Source organism: Stegodyphus dumicola, chromosome 4, assembly GCF_044657685.1.
Source record: "Stegodyphus dumicola isolate Sdum_Otavi_A_Nest chromosome 4, ASM4465768v1".
NCBI classification, from domain to species: Eukaryota; Metazoa; Arthropoda; class Arachnida; order Araneae; family Eresidae; genus Stegodyphus; species Stegodyphus dumicola.
In genome coordinates, this window is record NC_140771.1 from 73,333,318 (window position 1) to 73,347,003 (window position 13,686).

At 33.1% G+C, this 13,686-nt stretch overlaps 1 protein-coding gene across 5 annotated transcripts in view; it reads left to right on the top strand.

The window, feature by feature from the left end:
- The window catches only part of LRR (capping protein regulator and myosin 1 linker 1 leucine rich repeat protein), a 224,324-nt gene that overhangs the window by 110,267 nt on the left and 100,371 nt on the right, over window positions 1–13,686 (top strand). For all 5 annotated transcript variants that reach the window (XM_085815078.1, XM_085815079.1, XM_085815080.1 and 2 more), the window contains 3 exons: window positions 4,559–4,652; window positions 4,761–4,859; window positions 10,590–10,724. In XM_085815078.1, the coding sequence (XP_085671204.1) occupies window positions 4,559–4,652; window positions 4,761–4,859; window positions 10,590–10,724 (328 nt within the window). The remainder of the gene's footprint in view (window positions 1–4,558; window positions 4,653–4,760; window positions 4,860–10,589; window positions 10,725–13,686) is intronic.

The following is a 13,686-nucleotide window of genomic DNA, read 5'->3' on the forward strand; positions in this document are numbered from 1 at the left end:
TCCTCAAAACGGAATAGTACCATGTTTTTTAATCAATTATTTACTCAGTTTTGTTTAATCATGCTGTACTTCACATTCCTTTTGTGCCTAAATTTTTTTTTTTGCTGTTAGCATATTAGCATTTTTGTTATATTTATAATACACTTTGCAATGTTTTTAATTGATACTAGTGATTTCACATAATTTATTGATTTTTTTTTGTCATCATAGAATTTTATTAGGATATTATATTTATTTATTTATTTTAATCAGACTAGCATGGTAGTATGCAAATGGAATATGTAGAATAGCAGGGTTAACTTCATCTCAATCAAATAAAATGTAAATCACTAGTCAAAATTCATTTCTTCATTTCACTATTACTTCTCCTAATAAGGGAGAGGAGTCTCACAGTCTCACATATCAAGTAAATTTGATTTGCGAAAAGTTTAATTTTATATGTGAAAGCATTAACGAACAAGAGAAATGTATGATTTTGCTAATTATTAAGTAATACTCTGAAATTTTTGTGTCTGTACTGTTTGGCGTTTCTCATGTTTTAGAAAATGCTGTATTTGAAAGCCATAAAAATTTAGTGTTATGTTTATTTTTTATTTCCAGTGTCTTTATTTTTTATCTGAAATTAATTTAACTTGGTTTTTGTGAGGAATAAATTTTTCTTTATAATTCGTGTGACCAAAGAAATTGAAAGAGGCTTACATTTTCGTTTTCATTCAGAACACATAATATGTACCCAAATGAAAAGGAGACCTTAGTTGTAGCAGCTTTGTATCAAATCCCAATGAGTTATTGTGTTAGCCAACAGATGGCTTAGTGGTATTCTCAGTTGTTTAGTTAATGACTTCACATCAGTATCCTCATTTTTGGAGAGTTTCGTCCCCAGTTCATTTCATGATGGATTCCTTATGATCAGCATAAAGAGCAGTTATTCACTCGCACCATATTCCAGTGGTATCACTGTTATGAGATGGGATGCATAAGGATAAAGGAATTGCCATGCTTCGAACAGACACTTATTGTGCACAACTGTGCTATATTAGCAGTGGAGGAGTTCATATGGCAGAATCACGGTATCACAACATATGAAATTGCTATTGCACTTTCAATAAGCAAAGGAACTGTGCCTCACATAATCCACAAAAAGCTTGTTTATGGCAAAGTTTGCACAGTGGATGCCCAAGCATCTGTCAGACTCAGAAGACAGTGAGAATGAGTATTTTCCTGCCCCATCTGTTGAGGTTTGCAGAGCAAGGAACGGATTTCATTGACACGATTATGGCATGTAATGAAACTTGATGTCACCACTTTGATCCTGCCTCCAAACAAATGAGAACGGAGTGGCGACATCCTTTCTTCTCTCATCCAGAAAAAGCGCTCTGTGCCCAGAATACCAAAAAAGTTATGTTCAGTTTCTTTTTTGAAGAAAAACCTCTACTCATTGACTCGCTGCAATGGGGTGCAACAGTTAATGTTGAGCAATATTGCAACATGTTGTTGAGGCTCAAATTGACCATCGCTGCAGCTCAAACAGACCATCAAGAACAAGCATAGAAACAAGCTCTCGAATGGGGTAGAGCAGGCATGGGCAAACTGTGGCCCGTGGGCCAACTCCGGCCTTCCGGAAGATTCTCTCTGGCCAGTGGATAGCAGGGTTCGTATGGTTCTTAAGAGTCCTTAAAAGTCCTTAGATTTTTTGGAATTGATTTTTGGTCCTTTAAAGTCCTTAATTTTAGCCAAAATCAGCAAAAGATCCTTAATTTTAATCATCTGAAATTTCTATCTGTTTTTACAACTGCCATTTTGAGTGTGAATTAGCATTTTGGAGGAATATTTTTGGCGATTCGCTGATATATATAGTTATCTTTTAAATGGGTTCATGAGTTATAATTTGTTTCTATTTCTAATATAAATGATGGGATACTCAGAGGTTCTAAGCAAAAAGTGAAACATAAGCATAGCAAAATTAATTTTCAACACTTGCCACCCTTACCTGCATCAGGCCTTTCAGGTTCGTTCTAATCAGCAGGTCTCTCTCTAGACAAGCAGTAGCGGTGACAACATTCAGTCTTTTGTTATGAATCATGCTGATTATGATTTTATTTCTTATTTTAAATTTTCAGTTTGACGTAAAATCTACCTGCTATTTACTAAACTTCTAGACTGACCAAGTATGTGACAAAATGAGACACAAAAAAAATTAACATAAAGCTAAATGTTGGATAAAACGTAAATGTCACTTATCTTCTTTCAAATATGTACAACTATTATAAATGTAAAATATTTCATGTAACTTGATAAATTGCATAATGTTTATTTTATTCTCAAACTTATTAATAATTATGTTAAATAATTCATGTTTACTAATAATGCATACTACTTAGGGATCTATTTTATTTTTAGGATGGTATTAAAAAAGTGAAATTCAGGCATAGATAATATTTTTAGTTAAATTTATTCAGTTCCCATTTGCTCATAGGTCCTTAATTTTTTTCATTAATGGTCCTTAAAAGTACTTAATTTCCGTGTGCAGAAAATGTGTACGAACGCTGGATAGAATTTTAATTTGTTGGTCCGAGGCAAATTAAAAGAAATATGTATTTATATATTATATAGCATTTCCTTTTCTACTTTGTTTAAATATTATTTTTTTCTTCCTTTTTTTCAAAGAGCTGATGGTCTTTTTACTTTCTCTATTTTTGTTCTAAAAACATAAATTGAAGGAAATAGCAAGCACAGACAGCTTTCAATTGGTAAAGTGTTAAAAGCAGAGGTCTTTTGTTAGTAATAGCTGTACATTGGCACCAACAAGCGTCATCTCTTTCTTGGGGAGCAGACCTATGGGAATCCGATATAGGTGAATTAGACGTCTTAGAAAAAAATTAACTTAATTATCTTAAATTAAAACTTAATAGGGCCCCTTAAGAAAAACCTTAAAGGTTAGAGGTGTACCTGTGATAAGGTAGTGCAAGGCACAGTGGAAAACTGTATACTTGTACTGTTCCACGTGAATTCCATTGTAATAATGTTGTTATTAAAATTTCTTTATGTATAACTGTAGTTTCCTTTTTATTTGTGCACATCTTATATTTTTTAGGCTAATGAGATTATCTAAAGCATCTTAATAAGAATAATAATATGATAGCATTTTTATGCTTCTGTATGCTTTATCTCAAAATTTGAAAATTTTTGTTGCAATTGTAATGTCTTAGAAATTCGTGTGTGGCTATTAAGTAGATTTTAAGATATGTAGGTTTGAACTTTTCTAAAAACAAAGCTGAATACTAAATATTAACTCTAATCTTTGAACATTCACTCTTACAAAGTAAATTCCAATCATGTTAGATTCATTTAAAAAAAAAAGAAAGGCATAAGTATTTTCCATTAGAGTAATTTCTAATTTTTTTATTTCTTTTTTGTATTAGAATGATTTATGTGCAAGCATTTTTTGAGGTTTTTAATATTTTTTAAGTTTGCTATAATAGAAGCATTAGAACTATAAAATTATGTGTTGTGTTAGCCTCTTATATGCTAATAGCTACTTATGCATGCACCTACTACAGAAGAATGCTGACATCATATGGTTTGAAATATTTTTGAGTAACTAGCTAGAAGATGTGTGTTATTTCCATATTAGGCTATGGTGCTCATATTACGCATGAGGCCATGCACTTCGGAAAGAGTGTTGGAAAAAAAATTATCCATGAACATACATGCAGTCCTGTTAATATTTTATTTTATTCATGAGCAGTTTCTACATATCAGTAAAGTGATATTTGCTTATGAGATGTTAACCTATACAATTATTGGAATTGTTAACAAGGTTTTCGAGATAACACCAAATGATATAGTCCTTTAAGATTGAAATTCTTTTTGAGTTTTAATTTTATTCAGCAGTGAAGATTTATGTTTATAAGTTGGCAATGAATATTTATGCAAGTTGTTTATATTTTATTTATTGTTGTAATATTTTAAAGGAATTTTAATGGTAAGTCCTTTTTGGGCTTTTAGGTTGCAATTTATTTATTTTTTCATGTGTGTATACATGTTGTAGAGAATTTTAATGTATAGATGGCAGTATGTGCAGACAATGTTTGATTAATGTTTTTTCAATTCAGTATGAAAGAAACTGTGCCTTGTAATTACAGGAAATGCTCATCTTTCAAAATAAATGTGTTATTGTGTTTTGAATTCAAATTTTGTAAATTGCAGTTATAGATCATTTACTTATCAATTGCACAGATTACTAACAGGCAAGAATCCGTTCTGCGAAGGCTAAAAAAAATTCATCACATGTCAATTCATGTATTGTAATATGTAATTAAAATTCATTCTTGTAAATATGTAGTTTCTGGATGATTATGTATTTTTATTAAGATACTAATATGTATGATTTCTGTCTATAAGGGGTTAAAATAGAAGTTTTAACTTTTTTTTCTCAAATGATGCATAATTCAGCATACATACTATATATATTATGTATCATATGATCATATTCTTTAAAGATTTTTGTATATTTATTTTCAAATTTTACAATTTTTTATTACTTTTCCCTCTGTAGAAATTTTACTTTGAGGTATATGCCATGTCCTATATTTGATGCAACAGCAGCTATGAAAGTTGCACCAGAGAAAACAGAGGCTTCTCTGAGAAGGGTATACAGTTTGTTAATAATTTCAAAATGTAATACACAGTATTAAAATAATTTATAGTTTTTTTAAAGTTGTATTTCTTCACATTTCTGAATTTGTATTTTAATTCAGATTGAAGAATGTTTGAATAGAAATGTCTCACCAAAGAAGTATACCAATAGTCGAGCATTCCGCTTACAGCAAGGTTTTCTGTTGAGTTCTGCGCAGCAGGTATGAATAATAAGATTCCTTACTTAATTAGAATTTGAACGAAATTTAAGTCATTGTATTATACACTATGTACCAATAAGTATTTGGACACCTGTGTTAGAAAAGAAAAACAAAATTTATTCATATTCAATAGTTTTTAGAGCATCCACAAGTGGCAGTTACAGCTTCAACACCTGGGGCATTTTTTCCACAAGTTCTTATATGACAGCTGTTGGTATTTTCTTTTACTCTGCTTGGAAAAGACATGGAAGTCCTTTCACTGATGTTACACTGTTGTTGCATTCTTGATTCGGCAATCCAGCTCGTCTCGCAAGTTCTCAATAGAATTCAGGTCTGGGATTTAGACATGCCAGTCTGTTCTGTTAACTTCATTTTCTCATACTAATCAATGGTAGACCTCACAACATGACTGCTGCCATTATCGTCCTGAAAGTAACATGGTTCCAACCTGTAAAACTTCCAAAATTTAGGAAGCACACTGTCATCCAAAATAGTTCACTAGGTTAAGTGCATCCAAACCACATCTTAAAATATCAGAGACCATGTCTTCTAAACTGTGGGCACAGTGCATTCTGGCAGGAGACTTTATCCAGACCCTGCCAGTCGAACGGCATACGACTAACCTTGATTCGTCGCTCCATAAAATCCATTTCCACTAATCTGATTCGCTGTTCACATGCTTTGCACCACATTAATCGAGCAGCGAAGTTGAGTTTTGTGTTCAAAGGTTTATGAGTGGCAGCAGGACCATGAAAAGGAGCAGATGCGCTTGCTGACAGATGGTATTCATTGAAGCAACACTCCCAGATTTCAAAGCAACACTCCCAGATGTCAAAGCAACACTCCCAGATGTTGAAGCAACACTCCCAGATACTCCAGATGCCTCTTGGAGTATGTTGGCCATCACTTGGATGCAGTTCTTAAGAATTTCTTTGGACAGCACTTGTTGTTCTATATCTCTCAGTTTCGTGGGACTGCCAACTCAGGGCACATTCCAACAATCACTGCTTACCTTCTACTGAATCGCATAGACCACTGTCAATTTTGGGTAATTCAGCTCATTAGATATGCCCCTTAAGGACTACTTATTTCCGTGATACCCGACGATTTGAAATCAAATAACTCTGCACTTTGTGCAGAGTTATTTGATTTCAAGAATACTGCATACGACTTACGGCAGTGTTGTTTCCTATACGATATTTAATGACAGAGAGTATGACTTTTATCAGAACAGCAGATATCGGCATTTGAATGGGTGTCCAAATACTTATTGGTAGACAAATTATTCATGTGTCATGAGCATGCTTGCTCCAAAATATAGTATATTGGTCATATTTTATTATTACAAATATTTATACGATAAAGGTATGTACTGAATTGCTTTTTTGTTGTTGTAGTTTTGTGATTTAAAATTCTACTAAATATCTTTTATATGCTTTGTATGTTAATTTTAATTTCTAAAACAAGTTTTATGCTTTTAATTTTATAACAGAAAATTTATTAAAATCATTTAAGCTCAGTGCTTAAAAGTAGTTAATTTACGTTTGTTGTGAATAATACCTAATTCTATTGTGATATTTTGTGTAAATTTCTAAATTAAAACTGTAACTATAGGCCTAAAATCGTTTTGGGGTAAGGTGGAGTATTAAAAATAGTCATATGAATATTTCTATTTAAAGTTTTATGTTTGAAAATATTTTCTTAAATGTTATTAATGTGCAAAAGCTAGAAATTTTATATTCATTATATAGTAAAATTCCATTTCTTTTCATTAAATGAAGGTAATTCTTCAATGACTCAACAGCTCATCATGGGTCCTGGTCTTCCGTAGAATTTCATTCCATGCTTTTTACTCTTGGTGTTAGTCTTCCAGTTAATGACCTTTAAGTTAGACAAGTCTCTCTCCAGACAGTGTAGTCTTTAGAGTTTCGGTCTGCCTCTCTTTTGAGTGCCTGTTGACTTGTACATGAAATTTTTTGGTAGTTTTATTTTTGGGCATTTTGATTAGGTTAACCAGCCATCTTAATATTTGGGTGCTGATAATATTTATATCTGGATACCCATATGTCATGTAGATTTTAAGTAAAGATAACATCTTATAAAATAAAAAATTGTTGCTACTTGAAGCCTCATGAAATCAAAAGGGGTGAAAATAAGTTCTTTCCACTAGTCAAAAGAAACTGAGTTGGCAAATGGCAACTATATTACCTTGATTGACACATGTCAAGAATTTATTTAATACAGGGTGAATCTGAAGAAGTGGGCAAAATTTTAAGGGGTGAAAGAAGGCAGCTATATGAGCAATGAATGTATGGTCGAAACGCAAGCAGTGAGAAGTTAAAGGGTCATTTTCCACTGTCACATTTAAAGAATTGATACAAGAATGAGAGGAGTACTTCAGAAAACATTTTATTAACAGAACACACTCCTAGAAACTGCTCAAAAGACCTTACACCGGCTGTAATGCAAGTTTTACACTTGCGGGATTGCGGGATAGGGATTGATGCACATTTGCGAAGATGCCAGGGCATTTCCCAAATATTATTGGTAACAAGGCGATCCTGGCAACTCAGTTTCAACAGGTTCAACAGATCGGCTTCAACAGGGCCCTCATAGATTAGGCTTTTCATATGGACCCACAGGAGAACGTCCAAACATGAAAGATCCAGTGATCTTGGAGGTCAAGCTGTGGAACCACCTCGAGCAATCCATCGCCCTGGGAACTTTGCATCTGAAGTGTTCCACACATCTAAGCTGAAGTATGCAGGCGCAACATCACCCTGGAACCACATTCTTTACGTGATGGATGTTGGACATGGCAACACCTCTCATAGAAATGTATGGTACAATTCGCCATCCAGACGATTTCGTAGGAGGCATGGAACAACCAAAATGGTCATAGAGGATCCCTGCCCAAACATTTATGGGGATCCGTATGTGGAACAAATGAGGATATGTGGCATGTGGGTTCATAGATGCTCATGTGTGTGAGTTGTGGGTATTAAACACACCCTGATGGGTAAAAGTGCACTCATCCGTAAACAGAGCATGTGTACTGAAATCTGGCAGATGACGGAGGTACCAACAAGCGAAATCAACACATAGCTGATACTGCGCTGATGACAACGCTTGAACCTTCTGTTTGCGATAGGGGTGCATTCCTTCCTGCTGTAGCATACGGCAAACCATCATTTGGGACACGTTTACAACGTAGGAAATCACTTGTGTGCTACATTGTGGTTTATCTTTCACCCTACACAAAATGTCTTCTTCAAGTTGCAGTGTCTTGATGCTCCTTTCACACCCTGGGTCTTGCTTGGCTGTGGTGAAGGATCCCATTTCACACAGTTTCCGATGCAAATGCTTGAATGGTTTCTGATTTGAAGTGTGTCTCATCGGAAACTGGTTCCATTAAAGTCTCTGTGCCTCATTTCTATTCCTGTTTGCCACACCATACACAAAGTGCATATCAGCCATTTTGTGGTTCGTAAAACCGGCAGTCCACAGTAGAAAATGCCGCTGAGTGTGAGGATCGACCCTTTTATATTATTGACAACACCACATAGCGACTCACTGTTTGTGTTCCGACTATACATTCTATGATAAATATTGCTTGTATAGCTAGCTGCCTTTTATCACCCCCTGAAGTTTTGCCCACAGATTCACCGTATATATATATATAGGCTTGGCACGGTCTTTGCTGTTGTTACTAATAGCACTTTGAAGTTAGTGAGTTTATGAGTTAATAGCTTTGTCTGATTTATCATCTTATAAAATGCATAATGAAATATTTTGGAATTTTCTGAATAGTATCAAAGAGATGGAAACTGAAGTCAAATATTTTAGGTTTGTTGCAGTCTTTCTGATATAGGAACATTTTAAAATCAAGAACTTCCTCTTATTCCAAGAAGCAAGGTGGGGAACCATAGCATGTAGTTTTAACATCTGCCCCTTCCTCGATCAAAATAATAATTAGATTTTATTTAATGAGACTAGTTGGTATATTTATTTATTTATTACTTTTTAAAATGAAATGTTTGTATGATTTTCTGTTGTATGATGTTTGTATGATAGTTCTGCATTTTAGCAGAATGTTTGGTTCATAGAATTTGGAATCTCTTCATCTCCTCCCCCCCCCCTTTTTTTTTTTGCAAGAATAAGTATTTTTTCCCTTATTAAAAAATTGATTTAAAAATTTTTTTTATTTATGTATCATGCATGTATGAGTAAATATCTGGAAAGTTCTGTGGTTTTTTGATGATAAATGCAAATGGGGCAGTGCTGAAACATAAACTTTCATTGAATCACATAAGCATCATTCTATTCTATGACTTTTTGCCATCCCTTACTCAGGTGGAAAATTCTTTTTTAGAAAAAGTCATTAGGTTTATTTGTAAAGTTATCAACGTGCTGTTGGACAGTCTTCAAAGAAGTGAACTACAGTCCATTCAGAGAATTTTGAAGTGACCTGAAGAAATGAAAATCCGAAAGAGCAAGGTGTAGTAAATATCAAGAGTTACACAATATCTCAGCCATAAGCTTTTATTTGACATTCACTGAAATGTAGGGCTGTGGGCATTTTCATGATTTAAAGATAACACCATGAAGATTGGTCGGTTCTGTGCGCTTTATTTATTTATTTATTTATTTATTTCTACTTTAAAGTTTCCATTTGGTAACATTATTTTTCCAAATTTAATGTCAAATTTGGTTTCAATAATTCAGTGTATTATCACTTTATAGTCGCACCCTTCACACAGCATTACTTTTTTAGGCTGCAGCCTCCCTCTCAGTGTTTCTAAAGCAGGTTCTTTTGACTTAAATGCATGATCTTTTTCTTGTAACATTAGTGTATAGTATCCACTCTTCATCTCCAATAATAAGCCATATGAAAAAAGGAACTTTTTAATTTTTTTCTCAGCAAAGAATCGCATGCTGAAGCTCAAGCAAGCATGAAATTAATATTAAAGTATAAGATACACATACATCTAACAACGTACATACTCATTCTTCACCAAATGATCATGTACTGAACAGTTTGGAATATTTATTCTGACATACAGTTTCTGAACTATGTATTTTTCCAGTGATAGCTTCTTTTAATAGAGCGTTGTTTACAGAGAATGGACATCCAAAAGAGGCATCAACTTTGAGGTTGAAATTTCCAGGTGTAAATTTCTCAAACTACTTTCGAACTGTGTCATCAGAAACAGTACTTTTTCCATACCTAGCATAAATTTTATAGGCAGTCTGACTAACATCCATTCTTAGCGAAGAAAAAAAAAAAAAATATGTCACCATACGTGGTAGAATTATGTAGTGTGAGCTGAAAAGATCATATTTAAATAATTGCTTTGATCAAGGGGTTTCCACATCAGCAGTAGCAAAATAATTAGCAGAAAATGCATTTCAGTATGAAAAACTGCCGAACTTTTGGAAGGGCCCAACGTTGTTAAGTATTAAAAAAATATCAGTTAAAATTTTTGATTTAGTTGCATGTTTACAGAATACTTTATCTTAGCTTTTAAATTTCAAACTAGAACATTAATCATCATTAATCATCATATTGCATATTTTACTTTCTTTCAGTCATCGTTTCTTTATTTGTAACTGTCATTATCTCAACAGTTTTTGAGACAGATTTTAAGACACGTGTTTAGAGCAGATGTTTTCGTAACAGTAAATGTTTTTAAACAGTAACACAACAGTAACTGATACATCTTGTTTCAGACTGTTGATCGGCTAATGGTGCACCTCCAAGATTCTGTAAATAATATGAAAAAAGTAGCAGTCGATGGTGTTTCCATGAATGAAAAAGTTGAAGAAGCAGAAGGGTTTCTGAGTGATGCAAACAATGCTAAACAAGTATGTGTTATTTATGCAGATGTATTCATTGTGTAAGAACTCTTTAAGAAATGCTTCGTAATATTGTTTGTATTTGTATTAAAAAGTTATCATCATAAGTTTGGAAAGATTTCTCTAAGCACTCTATGACAGGAATAGCTGAATTATAATCAGTGCTGTGTCAGGTACTCCAGTTTGACCAGGAGGATATGCTGTACCAGAATTCCATAAGAAGCCAAAATGCTGCTGATTTTGCATCAAATCAAAAATATAGATCCAGATAGCTACAAAAATAAAAGCTGGTATGACAAGTTAAATTTTGCATATGCTATAGATCAGACTAGGGATAATGTTGTTCCTTAGGAAGGCTTATGAAGAATAATAATTTAGACATTTTTAAGTATGTGAATTGTACAAGTTAGTTAACAACAAGGTAGTTAAGATACCAAAGCAACTATAAATATATATTATTAAATTAGTAAAAAAAAATGATATTTAACCTAAATCCATAGTTCTTGAATGATAAAGTCTACAAATTCATGTAATTTCAAAATTTTTTCATACTTCTTCAAGATAAATTTTATTTGATTATCTGTTCTGTTGTGTACTGAAATAAAGCAGTGTTTTGTTTTTCTGATAGCTTTTGAAATGATTCTGAAAAAATTATGATATTTTAATGCTTGCAATTAGAATTTTTATGTTGGCTCAAGTGAATGATGATTAATGTGTACTCGTATGATTATGCAAAATTCAAATGCTCACCCTTTTATTTTAGAATGCATATATAAAGTTTATGTATTGAAAGTATATACAATTTTTTTCATTGTCAGTCAAGGGCAGAAGAAGTGATGCCAAAAAGCAGTTGACATGAAACTGTAGGGATTATTTTAAATTGTAATAGTTATTTTTAATTTGAAAACTCTTTCCTTTAAAATTCATGTTTTCTCCTACAACTCCCTGCCAGAATGAAATTTCAGTATTGTGTTTTATGTAAATGTAGTAGAACCAGTATTTAATTGGGAAGTTCAGTCACTACCATAGAAGAGCTTAGAAGAGTTCTTAGTAGAGTATATTTTGCCTTTGAACCATGTTGTTATTTTAAGCCTATCTTATTATGTACAGCCAAAGTCTTACATACCTATTAGTATTCTCCGGTGAAGTTTAATTATGGGTGACCGGCTCGTTTAGTTATCTTTGTACAGCTTTGACCAAGTTTAGCTAGTTAGAATTAGTTTAGTTTCTTATTTTCTATTTTAAGCCCAAGTGGAGGCTTTCCTGTAAGCCCAAGAAGGGGCCGACTGTCATTATCTCTGTAAGTGAATAAAAGGATATTTTAACCCTTCTTTTGACTTATATTGTATATGGTTGTAAGAAAACCAGCGAATAGTTGCTAGATAATCCGATAAAAGTTCTATTAGCCAAGGACACGTAACTTAATTTTATAAAATGTTGACCTTAAGAATTTATATAAAATTATTGCACTTAAGTACTCTAGAGATAATTATATGAATGCACTGTTTCCCATTCTTGAGTTTTGGTGGGGCTAAAAATTCATAGATAGTAACACAAAATAAGGTAATGCTTTGAAAACTTCAGATCAGACAAGTAGACCCTCTGAATTTAAGCATATAAATAAGCATAGGGAAACAAACCATTAGGCAAGCAAACCAGGATGGACCTAGCATGAATTACAAATTTTTGATGTTTCAAAATGTGATATACAGGAGTGAGTATTTCAGATGTTGACTTTGCAGTATGTTTCCCTGACCAGGGCTGTTAGTTAGAGCTTGTGTGAGGTATATAGTTTTCTAGATCGCCTGAGAGCCAGAGCACTTGGAAGTGTAATCCTAATTGGGTGACAAACTCCACTTAAGGCTAAATGCCATAGTGTGACCTATAACAAACAAGAACAGTTGCATAAAATTGTAAAAAAATAAACTTTGCAGATAGAGTTCAAGAGTACACAAGTAAAAAAGTGGACCTTCAAAATCTTGAAGCGTAAGAGACTACCATGGCAATTCTGAATACTTTTTAATGACAGTATTTTCTTTGAAAATAAGAATATTATTCCAACAAATAAGAACAACACTTTTAATTGAAAGGTGGCCAGTAGCAACAGCTTTTTCTAAGATCAGTTAAAATAGTGTTTTTGTCTTTATTCCAGCAATTCCATGCCAATTTCCATGAATAAGGACCAAATAAAGCTAAATCTTACATATTTCACAGAAGTATCAAATTAGCACATATATCAGTTTGTCGAGAATTGCTTGGTATCTGTTAGCAGTTTGTTGTGAACTACAAGTTCGTGCATTATTGGGAACTACAGGTAGAAGAAATGAGCAATGTATTATAAAAACAAGTATAATAAGTAGCAGATGCAGCTGAATAAGTGAAAATATTTCAAGGAGAATGTGGATATGAAGCAGCTCCTTCTTAGCACATGAAATTGTAAAGTTCTTCAAAGCATTCTCGAGGTAAACTTGTTATTCAACTGACCAGTAAATTTCACCATTGATTTACAAATGAACTGCTTGGCTGTGCGACTCATACACTGTAGCATCGCCTCCAGAAACTTCTGGAAGAGTCTGTCATAGGGCTTCAAAAATTGTTGCCAAGGTCTGACAGAAACAAAATTGCATACATCTTGAATTCTAATAGAGCTGTTTTTACAATTACAGTGTTATTGCACTTACAATTAAAAGACCTTCAAATATAAAATATGTGGCCCCAAATTAGAAAAATGAATTCAGAAAGTATCAACCTAAAGATAAAATAATGCAAAACACCACAGTAATATAGAAAACAAAAATATAGTCAGAAAGGGTTCAGATATTTATGGCAATATTGTATGTGTGTATATATATGTGTGTGTGTGTAAGTTATAAAAAAATACGATAGCTGCTTTAAAAATAATTGGCAACCTCAAAATTAAGGTTTCTACATTTGGTGCTCTTCCCCTAAATTCATCCATTCTCCCAAATTT